The sequence below is a fragment of the Sinohyriopsis cumingii genome, chromosome 13, assembly GCF_028554795.1.
Source record: "Sinohyriopsis cumingii isolate HCF-2022 chromosome 13, ASM2855479v2, whole genome shotgun sequence".
NCBI classification, from domain to species: domain Eukaryota; kingdom Metazoa; phylum Mollusca; class Bivalvia; order Unionida; family Unionidae; genus Sinohyriopsis; species Sinohyriopsis cumingii.
In genome coordinates, this window is record NC_142973.1 from 15,627,937 (window position 1) to 15,641,747 (window position 13,811).

The 13,811-nt window shown below is 34.0% G+C and overlaps 1 protein-coding gene across 1 annotated transcript in view; it reads left to right on the forward strand.

The window, feature by feature from the left end:
- Positions 1 to 6,338: 6,338 nt before the first annotated feature.
- The window catches only part of LOC149784982 (protein rolling stone-like), a 30,998-nt gene continuing 23,525 nt past the window's right edge, over positions 6,339 to 13,811 (forward strand). The window contains exon 1 of the mRNA XM_089978651.1: positions 6,339 to 6,536. Coding sequence (XP_089834777.1) covers positions 6,441 to 6,536 — 96 coding nt within the window. The 5' untranslated portion in view covers positions 6,339 to 6,440. The remainder of the gene's footprint in view (positions 6,537 to 13,811) is intronic.

The window sequence follows — 13,811 nt, forward strand, 5'->3', positions numbered from 1 at the left end:
ACTGTAAATTCCTCTTACATTTTCATTTATATCTTTGATAATTAAATTATCTCTCAAGTTTTACAAAACGTGCTGGTTTAGCGTCTTTCTGTAACTTAGTTTATGACCATAGAACCGTAACACTCTCTGTATGGTAGAATTGGTATTGTACAAGGAGATGATTGATGGAATTTTAGAAAAGATAGTGAACGGTCATATTACTTTCTGGATATTAATATAAAGCAAGATTTAGACAATAGTTTGTTTTTTACATTTTTATTTTAAAAAGGCAGAGATGGCACAATATTTAGCTAACAAATAATTTTACTATGGATAAAACTGACGTAAAATCTTATAATAGTTACCTAGTGGAGAACGACAGCACCGTAGTTATATACTGCCTTAGGTGTTTTTCATAAAGACTGTTTTTATTGCTTTGAAAATTACACAGATTTATTTGGCAGTTTAACAGCATAATCAAGCATAACAAATATATCAGTTCACCCAACTGGATGTTTTAGATAATCTATATTTAATACTTGCAGGTACATATGGCATGTATGTACATTCGGCATGCAGGTACATATGGCATACATGTTCATTCAGCATGCAGGTACATTTTGGCAGTCATATGACAAAGTAAAATGGTTTAAAAAGATCGGATGGACTGTAAGCAACTGTTGTTATGAACATAACATTAAAGAACTAACAAGACAATAATTAAGACTTAACTTTTTACCAAGAACCATATGTGGAACAATGGAGAAGGGAAGTTAATCTTTTATGACTTTTAGTTTGTTCACAACAAAAATAAGCAAATAATACTAGTCAGTTATTGGGCAAACCTACGAGCAAAATCGAACAGCATTGACCAGAATGTATCGGACAATTGTGAAGACGATATAATTGTTAACATGTTTATCTGCTTCCAGCTTTTACTCAGTATTACAGAAGGGTAACAGAAACAACACTTAACGTTTCACACAGAAAAGCATTCATCGAAATTAGCAGAATGTAGTGGAGCTCTATTGGGTAATGATTTAATATTGAATTCATGAAACGTTTTTAATAATTCCCAGTTTTTGCAAGCCTTGGCGATCAAAAACCAGACAATTATTCAACGAGTTCTATAAATGTAATATTAAATCATTACACCATTTGAGATTCTGTTTATCATATTTTTTATTTTATTCGAAAGATTTTAGATACAAACAACAAACAAGAACAAATGATGTTCTGTATTTCAATTAATCCTGGCTTAACCGTGTCACCTCTAAATGCTTGTACGTGAAAAAATAGTAGCCGACGCGAGTTGAATAAATAATAAACAATTCGCAAAACCAGTACAATTTTGAGGATGGATTATTTTTCTGTTTGTTTTTTCTTCTGTGCAAATTATATTTCAAAGAGCAACTGTCCTTCGAAATCAATAGAACATATGACATAGACAACAACATTCTTCAACACTGGATCTCCGATGGAAGTTTTGTGTGATATCACAGTTCACTCGGGTCAGGTCAGCTGGAGTAATTGGCGAGCCATGTACATAGATTTTTATGAGACTGTGTCGATTCTACAATCGACATTCACCATGGATGCGGTTTGGATACGGCAGAAAAAATTATGATTCTATTTATTGGATATTCGTGCAAATGGGTGATTACTTTATGCAGAAATTGTACTAAATATAGACTTGACGTGTTGCTGAGTATCATGATTCCGGATTTAATATTTTTGTTACCGAATATTTGTTTTATTTGATTTGGAAGAATGCTATACCTGAATAACTTTCTGTCCGTAGACCAGCATTTGTCGACATTCTTTTCATAAGACAGGTGATTTTATTTACTCCTATAGGTTGATATTTAAACCTCGCTTGTCCTGCGTGCAGGGTTCAAGATCCATACCGCCTTGTAGCAGCAATGTATTCATGCTCTTGTTTTAGTGTGGTATTCGGAACATTCCATAAAGGACAAATGAGTATATTGTGATCAAGACTACATATGTACGAGTTCATTCTAGGTCATCGTGACCTTTGTATTCACCAGGTGTCTTAAAATCTAAGACAGTCATGACCCCACTATCTACCAGATGTTGTCTAAACGTATGACAACTTGGATAATATGATAAATGGTAATTTATTGAAAAACGGCATTTATGGTATATACTTTCAACCACACGTCTTTCACTTGTTTTTCATATATGTTTTACATTATCATTTAATATGCGCTAACTGTTGTACTCAAATCAAACGCCACACTTTATTCCTCTATTAAGCAGTCTTTAGAGATTAAAATACCAACAAGAAACACAACTACAAAATAACATAAACCAAGCAAAAACAAAGTGAACTATTAAATTAAAATCCTCAACTTCAAACACGCAATATTTTTTCATTGATTTACACTAGACCACCGCCTCTGAGCCAATGTAACAAACTATTTCTTTCCTAAAACAAATTTACATGTAAACTGGTGATGAAAGTTTAGTAGAAAACAAATGAGTTATTTATTGTAACGAACTTTCATGAAACGTTTACTTAATCTGTAGTTAATCGCCACACCTTTAGAAAAGTAAATGGCACAGCTTAATCGTTATCAAAACAATTTCTGACTAAACTTGCAAATAAATCAAGCTCAAGTAATAACTCGCAAGAAAAAGTCCTCAACATTCTAACGCCAGAACTCTATCACTTTAAATTCAAGTCTATGATTTGAAAACTTAACTTTCTTTACAGTCAATGCGTATAATCGCTCTACAAATAAACAGTATTTTCAAATCTAAACACCCCAAGTCACACACAAAAAGCACAACATTTTAAAATCCAAGTTGTTTAGACGCTTTATATTTCCTTTTATTCAGTGCGTATGACCTCTTTACTAAATAAAGAGTAGTTTCAAACCTTAACACTCAAATTCCAGTATAAAAGCCCGCAACAGTTTTTAACCTAAGTTTGTGGCAATATAGTGCATATAAACCTTCTTCTCAATAAAGAGCAATTTCAAATTCCAACATTCAGCTCACAAAAATAAACAACACAGGACAAAAGAATTACCATAAAGCGTTTGGTGAAGCCCCGACACTCTTCGTGTTATAGCATAGAGACATAAGTGCACCAATAAACCCAGACAAAATAAAAGGAACTATTTAAAATAGGTATACAAATTCTGTTTATGTAGGTCATGATTTCTTAAGGCATTAATTTTTTTTTTTGACAAATGAATCATTCAATTCAAATTTAAAGAATTACACAGCAGTACACATTGTTCATGCCCTGCAACTCAGTTTAACACCACAGTTAATAAAGGAATTACACAAATATTTACAAATATACGAAATACACTAAATATAAGACAATTATTGCAGTACAGGTCATTGACCATTTTTGACATTCACACTTTAAAATCTGACTCTAAATTTTCTTTAGTCTTCCGGAAGAAAAAAAATTCATATTTGTATCCTTTGTATAACCACTGTTCATGACTTTTGTTGTCTTTTCAAAGTTTATTTACAAAGTTAATATTTCTGTTTTTACAATTACTATGTAATTCACTTACATCGTTTACAATTTCTTCCAACTCATCTTCATTACGTTTTGTGCCTGCCTGTTAATTAACAGTTGAATGGATAGGCAGTGGGCTTCTTGCTTGTCTAGTAATGAAGGAAATTCATCTTCAAATGTAGGATTCAAAAGTCTTTTTTTGAGAGTTTGTTTGCTACTTGTTGGCTTTGATATCTTTCCTTCTATTGTCCAGCATAAAGACTTTAGAAAGTCACTTCCATTTGTTTTCGTAGCTTTAGAGTTATGTACTAACATTCTTTTGGAATGCCATTTTTAGAAATGTGTATAGGTCGCTCACTTACTTCTTGGCTTATTATTTTAATTCAATTTGTAAATGAGTTGTAATTAATTTATATTCACTGTCCATGCTACAATCAAGTTTATCAAGTTGATTATTGAGATGTTTGAAATCAGTCATTAGATAAATTATCAGCAGAACGAGAATGTATTATTGCATCCATACTTTCTTCCTCATAATAATCTAAATCATATATGTGATAAAAAAATTTAATTTCCCATCTGCTTACTTCTGGTATTTTACAATATTTAAATGGATCAAAACAACTTACAGAAGAATTGTGTATTTTAAATAGAAAAAATGGTACTAATAGCTGCCTCGCTTGGTGATCGGTATTAACAGGTTAGTGTTAGGACAGGTCGGCCTGGTGTCTGTATAATGTGTCTGAGTGAGACATGACGCTACATGTCTGCGACATGATGCCCCAGTGCTAGACATCACTATAAAATGCCACACTGCAGACATGGTAGCGATATGATGGAAAAATTGTTAACGTTACGTTAAAAATCCAAATTTCTCTCTCTCTCTCTCTCTCTCTCTCTCTCACACACACACACACACACACACACAGACACACATACACACACACAACTTCCCATTACTTGGGACAGGTCACATGAATAGGCAAGTTAGAGATAAATTGAGTAGTAAGATCCGTCACGTGAGGTATTTTGTGAAATATAGTCGTAATAGAAGGAGTATTTGGAGTCACTTCCTGTTATAAGTTTGCAGACGTGTTTTATGTTGTACTTAGATATTATTCGAGAGGAAAAACATTTGTTTGAACTCTTCAGTAGAAATAGAAAGTGCTCATTATTTGGATTATAATATTGTTCTGGAACTGTTGTGAATTATTCAAATGAGATCTGGACAACGCCATCTTGACAATGCCACGATTCATGGAGGACAAGTACATTTCCGGTCTTTAAAATTCATGTTTCTTTAGGACTTTCATACTACTTTATCTAGATTAATTTGGATTCACTTCAAAATACTGTAAGATCCTCTCACATTTTCAGTTATAACTTTGATAATTAATGATTTGTTACGTTTTACACAATTGTTGGTTTTGCTTGTTTCTGTTACTTAGTTTATGACCAAAGTGTCTTAACATAAGACACAATAATAGAGCCAGAATGTAGGTCAGCCTCCTCTCTAAAACATTCAAAGCTGTCGGCAAGTTTTGGAATTTCCAAGTGAAAAACTAATATCCTTCATTAATATAGAAGTAAACATGTTTACAATTGATAATTATCTGAATATTTAAACCATAATCTGAGAAATATTAGCTATGCATTGTGCTCTTTGCAAAATAAATGTCACTGATCAGCTAGACCATTAACTTGATTTTGGACTAAGGTCAGTTACAAAATACAGATATACATAACATACAAATTAAATATACATAACATTATAATGACTGAACTGACATATCATCACACGTAATGACGAAAATATGTATATAATGATGAAAGTAACTAATATAACAAAAAAAGTACCCAATATAGATATGAATATATCACTGAAGACATCCCTAGCGTTGTGTACAACACTACTGCAGCTCAAGAGTGATCAAATAAAGTTAATAATTCCCAGTCATGTAGACCGTATTTGCCTCTTGTCAACATACGGAGTGTAATAATTACGTAATAAGAAAGCACATCTAATTGGCTAACGCGACAAAACGGACTTAACGGTAGAAGTCCTAAAGTATTGTTTCATGTCGATTTGGGTGGGGAATATGGGTAGGGTTCCTTTGGGCATTTTCGCTTGGCTTAATAAGATATAAATCTCACACAGGTGAAGAATTAAATTGTTCTAGTTTTTTGTGGTATATACCAGTAGACTTTTGCAAATTCATGCGATGTCAATTTATTTTTGCATTCGAAAATTTAAAAAGAAACAAACAAAAAAAAAGGTGCGTGCCATTAAATTTGCAGGATCTAAATCAAAGGAACTAAAGTAAACTTTGACCGCGAGGCACTAAATATTAGATTTGCTCTAGTTGGATAAATGTTCAATAGATCGGTAAGGTAGGTAGTTTTCGGTAATGCTAACTCGTCTGACATGTGCATGCCACTGAGTCTGAAACATTTACTTAGAATTACATTAGTATGGAAAGGAGGTTACTGTTTCCTCCTCTTAAAGGAAATACTTAATCTTTCTTGAGCGAAACTCCATACCTACTAAACAATTATGAGAATACTCCTGGTTTAAGCAGATTATCTGTCCCACTTCACACACACCTTCCCACCCTGCCACTTATATATAAATAAGAAAAAAGTGTATTTCCAAATCAATCAATGAATTTATAACACTGCCATCAAGCAAAATTTTAGGAAAGCTAATGTTTGTTACCTTCCCTTGCTCTGAGCCGTCTGCACGTTGTACTACTTTAGAAGGTGGGCGTGGCTTACGAACTGCAGCAGGCCATTGGAGATACCATTTGATAATGACCAAACACACACCAATCATCCGATCTTTACATAATGAGTCAAGTACTAGCCACCACGTGCTTCTGATAAATTGTCTTTTCCTAACTTTAAGCAATATATATCATACCAAGTACTCATACACAAAGGATAAACTGGGGTCAGGACAATGGCGCCATGCGAAACCCGACTGATTTTGGAAGAATTCAAACTGAGAAACTTGTGGTTTTATCACGACAGAAGGGAGGACTTTTACAGAACACAGGTAGCGTACTTCCTCATATAAATGTACAGTTGTCTTTTCTTTTATCTTCACCAATTCAAGGGCCGAGATAATCAATGGAGTTTCCACTTTCGATTTGATATAATTGAATTGCTGACAATTGATTCGAAATTGTTTAATACACAATCGATTGCTGACAATTGATTGTTTGCATCTTGTCCTTAGAAATGTTAGATTTAAAACAGATGAATATTGCTGTACTTGCACCTTGTTAAATGTTTCTTTTTGTCTTGGATGCATAATTAAAATTATAGGCGTAACACACGATTTGGTGAAATTTAATGGTTTCTTGAAGTACTAGAAAACCACTTAGGACCAAGACCAAAACCTATGGGTTCATAGCATCTTTTGAGTTCTCCAGCATATATTTGAACGTATGTTAGATCGATAATTTTCAGAAATACAAAGCACACAAATATTTTTCTTACAAATTACCTACAAAATGGATTTTTTTTTTAAAGAAAGAAAGATCATTCGCTCATTAGATATGTCAAATTTCAATCCTTAATTAGCACACGTCAGAATCATTTTGAACCGGTTTAGTTTTGTGAGTTAATTGCCACTTTCGTTGCTCAATGCTGTATTATCACGTCCTGTGTGTGTGTGTGTGTGTGTGTGTGTGTGTTAAAAAGGGATAATATCCACATAATATATACATAGACTCTCCACATTCAAACAATGCTCACCACTGGTACTATAATCTTTGACGGCGAGCAACATGTAATTTTTTGGAATGATGGGGTACCTACTACTTGATAACCAAAAAGCTTTCAACCGATAGGTGTTTTTTTTTTAATTGTATGCAAGAGAAAACAAATAAAGAATGGCTCTCTTTGTTTAGAAAGAAGTGTATCAAACATGCATAAACCCACTGTATAAATTGTAAATCCACTGCACAAGTTTTAACAGTGAATATAAAGCCCTATTGACGGACAGCTTAGATGTCGGTGTAAAGTGACCTCTGAGGTGGAGGAAAAGTGTAGAGTCCATGGACAACCAACACCTTTGGACAACCTACTCCTTTGGATTTTTCAAGCTGTTGAAAACATAGAAGATATTTTTTTATTGAATCAATCCTTTTTTTTCTCCATTAAATATCTTAACCATATGAATTTTGCAAACTTGCCATACATTGCCTAATTTTCTTGTTCCAAGCAAATCGAAACACAGGCAAAACATTTTGTTTGCTAGATGGGTGTAAAATGTCTCTATATAAAGGAAATGTGTCTGCCATAACACTTACATAAACAGTCTCTTTCAGGAATACACTATATTTTGGAATTTAATGGTGTAGATCCTACTGAGCATCAATGTCATTATACCATCCTTATAAGTCATCAGAGAGAGAGAGAGAGAGAGAGAGAGAGAGAGAGAGATTTGAAATGAGCCAATCAGAGAATGACGAAATAACCATAACATCAATTTAAATCTTAAACCGCATTTAATTTTTTCATTTTGATTTTAAAGTGACATGTACGGTTTGAATACAGTTGAGTACTCCATGGATAAATTTCACAATGAAGTTATTATTATTATTACTATTATTATTATTATTATATTATTATTATTATTATTATTATTATTATTATTATTATTATTTGAAGCAAACTCGTTACCGCTACCCGACCCCATCCCCGACCACTGACCAAACTTTGAAGAATATGTCTTATATGATGTTGATTCAGTTCAAACTAAGATGCAAAATATATCACCAGATTTTGTATTCAGGAAACTGAAGGTTGAGGTTCAAAACCAGAATCTTTTGGGACAAATTACCCTAACTTCTGCCTTGTTCTTTGATCATACTTCTATATTTGTTAATTTTTATTGGAACAATGTACAAATGTTAAACATTTAACGGATTTTAATTTTTTATTTATTTCACAAGACTATCTTAAGCGCGAATCCCTTATTGTAAACGGCATGTCACTGTTACTTATAATACGCTGGTTACGGTCTCCCTTATTGTAAACGGTACGTCACCGTTACTTTTAATATGCTGGTTACGGTCTCCCTTATTGTAAACGGTACGTCACCGTTACTTTTAATATGCTGGTTACGGTCTCCCTTATTGTAAACGGTACGTCACCGTTACTTTTAATATGCTGGTTACGGTCTCCCATATTGTAAACGGTATGTCACCGTTACTTTTAATATGCTGGTTACGGTCTCCCTTATTGTAAACGGTACGTCACCGTTACTTTTAATATGCTGGTTACGGTCTCCCTTATTGTAAACGGTACGTCACCGTTACTTTTAATATGCTGGTTACGTTCTCCCTTATTGTAAACGGTACGTCACCGTTACTTTTAATATGCTGGTTACGGTCTCCCTTATTGTAAACGGTACGTCACCGTTACTTTTAATATGCTGGTTACGTTCTCCCTTATTGTAAACGGTACGTCACCGTTACTTTTAATACGCTGGTTACGGTCTCCCTTATTGTAAACGGTACGTCACCGTTACTTTTAATATGCTGGTTACGTTCTCCCTTATTGTAAACGGTACGTCACCGTTACTTTTAATATGCTGGTTACGTTCTCCCTTATTGTAAACGGTGTCACTGTTACTTTTAATACGCTGGTTACGGTCTCCCATATTGTAAACGGTATGTCACTGTTACTTTTAATGCGCTGGTTACGGTCTCCCTACCTTTTCACAAATGTATCCAAACGAGACATGGCGAATAAAAGTTTGAAATTATTTGACGAAATTCATAAATTTCATTTCGCATGACTATATACGTTACAGTCAATCGCTCGCGTGACAAAAAGGAGTGATCTTATTTGACCAAACTGTACAAAAGAGTAGTCCAATGACTTTGAAATCTTCGTTCATTACGCTTCTCACTTGCATAACGTTATGACGTCATTTGAGTATTATTACTCGTGTTAAATATATGAAAATTATGATATGCATATATTAATGTAAATAACGCAGTAGTCATGTGACCAATGGATATTCTATGTTACTTTGCTTATGATACTTTACGATACTTTACGATACTTTTCGACAATGAAAACTATCTCTAGAGTTAGAAAACTGTTCAGCAGGAAACACTTTTATTCTGAAAAAAAGAATTCCTCATTTTTGATAACATCTTTAAAGTTTCTCTGAGATAAAAACAAAACTCGTGATTGTATGGCTGTTTTTTATAATTATTATACGTTTATGCCTGCTTGATGTTAAGTGAAAAGCAACTTGGAAACGAAGCAAAACGAAAAATATTTAAAATCTCAATTTGAAGAAGAAAATTTGAGATGATAACTGAATTTGGGCATGGTGAAAACACTCACGTACGACGACAATGTGAAAAATATCATGGCTTATGATGTATCTGCTATGTACAACTCTTGCATGTTAGCCTACAATATCATTATTAATGTATCTCTCAGCCTACAATATCATCATTAATGTATATCAGCCTACAATATCATCATTAATATATCTCTCAGCCTACAATATCATCATTAATGTATATCAGCCTACAATATCATCATTAATATATCTCTCAGCCTACAATATCATTATTAATGTATCTCTCAGTCTACAATAGCATCATTAGCGTATTTCTCAGCCTACAATAGCATCATTGATGTATATCTCAGCCTACATAATCATCATTAATGTATCTCTCAGCCTACACTATCGTCATTAATGTATCTCTTAGCCTACACTATCATCATTAATGTATCTCTCTCCTACAATATCATCATTAACGTATCTCTCAGCATACAATATCATCATTAATGTATCTCAGCCTACACTATCATCATTAGTGTATCTCTCAGCCTACAATATCATCATTAACGTATCTCTCTCCTACAATATCATAATTAACGTATCTCTCAGCATACAATATCATCATTAACGTATCTCTCAGCTTACAATAGCATCCTTAATGTATCTCTCAGCCTACAATATCATCCTTAATGTATCTATCAGCCTACAATATCATCATTAATGCTCACGAAAGTACCAAAAGTTTCACGTTTTAGGTTTTGCGCTATTTTTATCTCCTTTATACATGGACTTACATTCTATAGATAGATTGAAGTTTGGGCGGGGTATTATCAACTGTATACACAAAATATCACTCGACTTCTTCTAGACTCTTGACTACATGTACATTATGCTAATTTTTTTTACATTTGTTTTGTTTTACCAGCGTGACAAAAGACCATTGCAGCTGAATTATATTCATTTCGTTTTTGACTCAATCCTCTTTCTCCATTTATATTTAAGTATTTGAAATTTTACTTTCTTTAAACCTTTACGTTTACGCCATTAGCAAACATCCAACATTTTCACTGAAGTACTGGTGACAACGGGATGGGGTTAGTCACATGAGTGCATTGTTTTGTAGTGACAGCCTATGCATGTCACGCTTTGTGTCAATAACGACACACACATCTCCATAATCGTGCAGTCCACGCTTTGTCATCATATCTTCGACTGAGCCCAAAACATACATTTTAACAATACAAGGATCAGTAAACGAGACATCTCTCTTTCGGCACATTCATTAACTAATCACGGATCGATCCGTTTAAAACTAGGAGTTTTTGTTTCTCAACTAGGAGAGGTTAGCAGTGTTATGACATTCGAATGTCGAACCCACCGTATGAAGTGAGTTCCATATTAGTCAAATCTAATTTATATATTCCTCAAATTAAATTCAAAACATTATACTGTCTTAGACTTGGCTTGATCAAATAAAACGAGCAATTTAGAACTTGCCTACCCACGCCCCAGTTATATTTGTCGTGTACAACTTTGTGCCATACAAATTAGAGAAAGAAAATTTTCTCTCATGTGAAATAAATAAATAAACATCTGCCAAGAGATAAGGTCTGACACTCCCATCTCTCTCTCTCTCTCTCTCTCTCTCTCTCTCTCTCTCTCTCTCTCTCTATATATATATATATATATATATATATATATATATATATATATATATATATATACAAGCATTATGCACAAGACAAGTTACGATGAAAACGAAGTTTTCTAAATGAGATTAGCAGGTGTACGAACATATAATCTCCTACGAAGTCCCATATCGATCTGCTTGGCCCAGTAAGAGCTTCTGCCGTAAGTGTGATAAAAATAGGATTTTAATTTATTGATGAGAGAACATGTCCATTTCCCAGTTTGGCAAAATAAAATGTTCCGTCATGAGACACAGATTGAAGGCATGTGGTGTGGAATCCTACTACACGTTGCCACAAGTATATTTCTCTCACACTCATAAATACTGATAGTACAGACGAGACTAACTGTGTGTTTGCTCAAATATATGAAATACATGTAATATTGGCACAAGTTTGTCTTGGTATCATATGAGATTATTTTCCCAAAAGAGACAGTACTAGCAGGTTAAGAGACATAGTTTTAAGTCCCCTACAGAAAGCTTAGACTTATTTTACTTAGAAATCCCGTAACAGCATAGATATAGTCTACAGAAAGTCCCGTACCAAGCTTAGACATATTCTACTAAGAAGTCTAATACCAAGCTTAGACAAAGCCTGCATAGAAGTCCGATACCAAGCTTCATGGCATAGTTAGAGGAGGACTTCAGCAGAGGGTATGATTTAAAAAATGCCTTTTAATAAGTAACAAGGAGAGAACATTGCCCATAATCAAATGGAGAGAACATTGCCCATAATCAGATGGAGAAGACATGAGAGACAAGGTTATCCCAAGATAAATGGACCAACACTTTTCTCATATGCACATGAGAGACAAGGTTATCCCAAGATAAGTGGAAAACACTTTTCTCATATGCACATTGCTGCTCGCCCATTGAAAGGCGTTTCAGGTTCAGAGAGGATAAAACGTTATTTTTCACATGTAAATGTTTTACAGATAGTATAAACATATCATATTTGTTTCAATCTAATATGAGAAAACGATTTCATCTCATGTGAGAGAAAAGGCATGAGATCTGGTCCCCAACTACACGTTCTCGCATGCGCATCCCTGAGACACTCAAAAATACTTCTGATGCCAAGGATATAAAAATCAAGCTTTTCATATACATAAGCAGTACTAGTAATGTTCACACGATATGTTGGTCCAAGTCTAATGTGAGAAAATAAAGCTTTTTCATATACATAAGCAATGCTAGTAATATTCACACGATATGTTGGTTCAAGTCTAATGTGAGAAAACTGCAATATTTTCAAGTGTTAGAGGAGACTGTGGATGAAAAAGCCCCATCCTCGTCTTAGAGCTACGGGGGGTGGGGGGTGGGGGGGGGGGCAAAAACAAAGTTTAATTGTATTAAAACGGCCCCCAGAAAATTCAGAATATATTGTGATGAATTGCAAGTAAGATATGTGAATCCGCACAACAAGTTCTATTTTGTTTCAAAGCTACTTGCGTTGCAGAGCAGACAAAACAGTTTTCTTTCACACACACACACACACACACACACACACACACACATATATATATATATATATATATATATATATATATATATATATATATATATATATAAAACCTATAATAAATATAAATAAACTGCTATTTCCCCTTGATGTTTGGGTAAAATAGTAAAAATCTATTTTAATTGCATGGACGTGGGAAATTCCCCCGCCCACTCAACACATATATGTAAGCACACAACGAACCTTCTCTCATGAAAGACATATTTCTGGCAAGAGATATGCTACACACTGGAAATGCCTACATGTGTATTCCTGGCACACTCAAAACTGCTTCTGGTACAGGGGAGACAAAACTAGCTTATATCATACTTAAATTCCAAGCAAGGAATGTAAAAAAAGTGGGAATACAAATTTTCCAAAAGTGAAACAAAACAAAACATGCAGGTATTAAGGGGCACTGTCTATGTTGAAATCCAATACGGATCTTCTGGCACAGATTGAACCACTTCCGCTTGGTGCTGGGTAGAATTACGGTATAAAACGGATCTGAGCAAGATAAAGAAAAAAATTGATGACAATAAAACAGCATAGAGATCAACAAAGGCATGATGAAGAGGATTAGGCCCGAAAGGATCCGATTTTACCTATTCTTAAACGAGAGTACACTGCTGAAACAAATATCTTCAATGATGATGTAAGCAAAGTAAAAAGTTTGCATGAGTAGGATAATTATACAATAATTAAGAGAGATTAAAAATATGAAACGAAATAGATACCATAAAAGAATACTTACTGAATGTGCAGAGACAATAAAGACAATCAGACATTGGCATTAAAATGAGAATACAAATCAAATACAAAT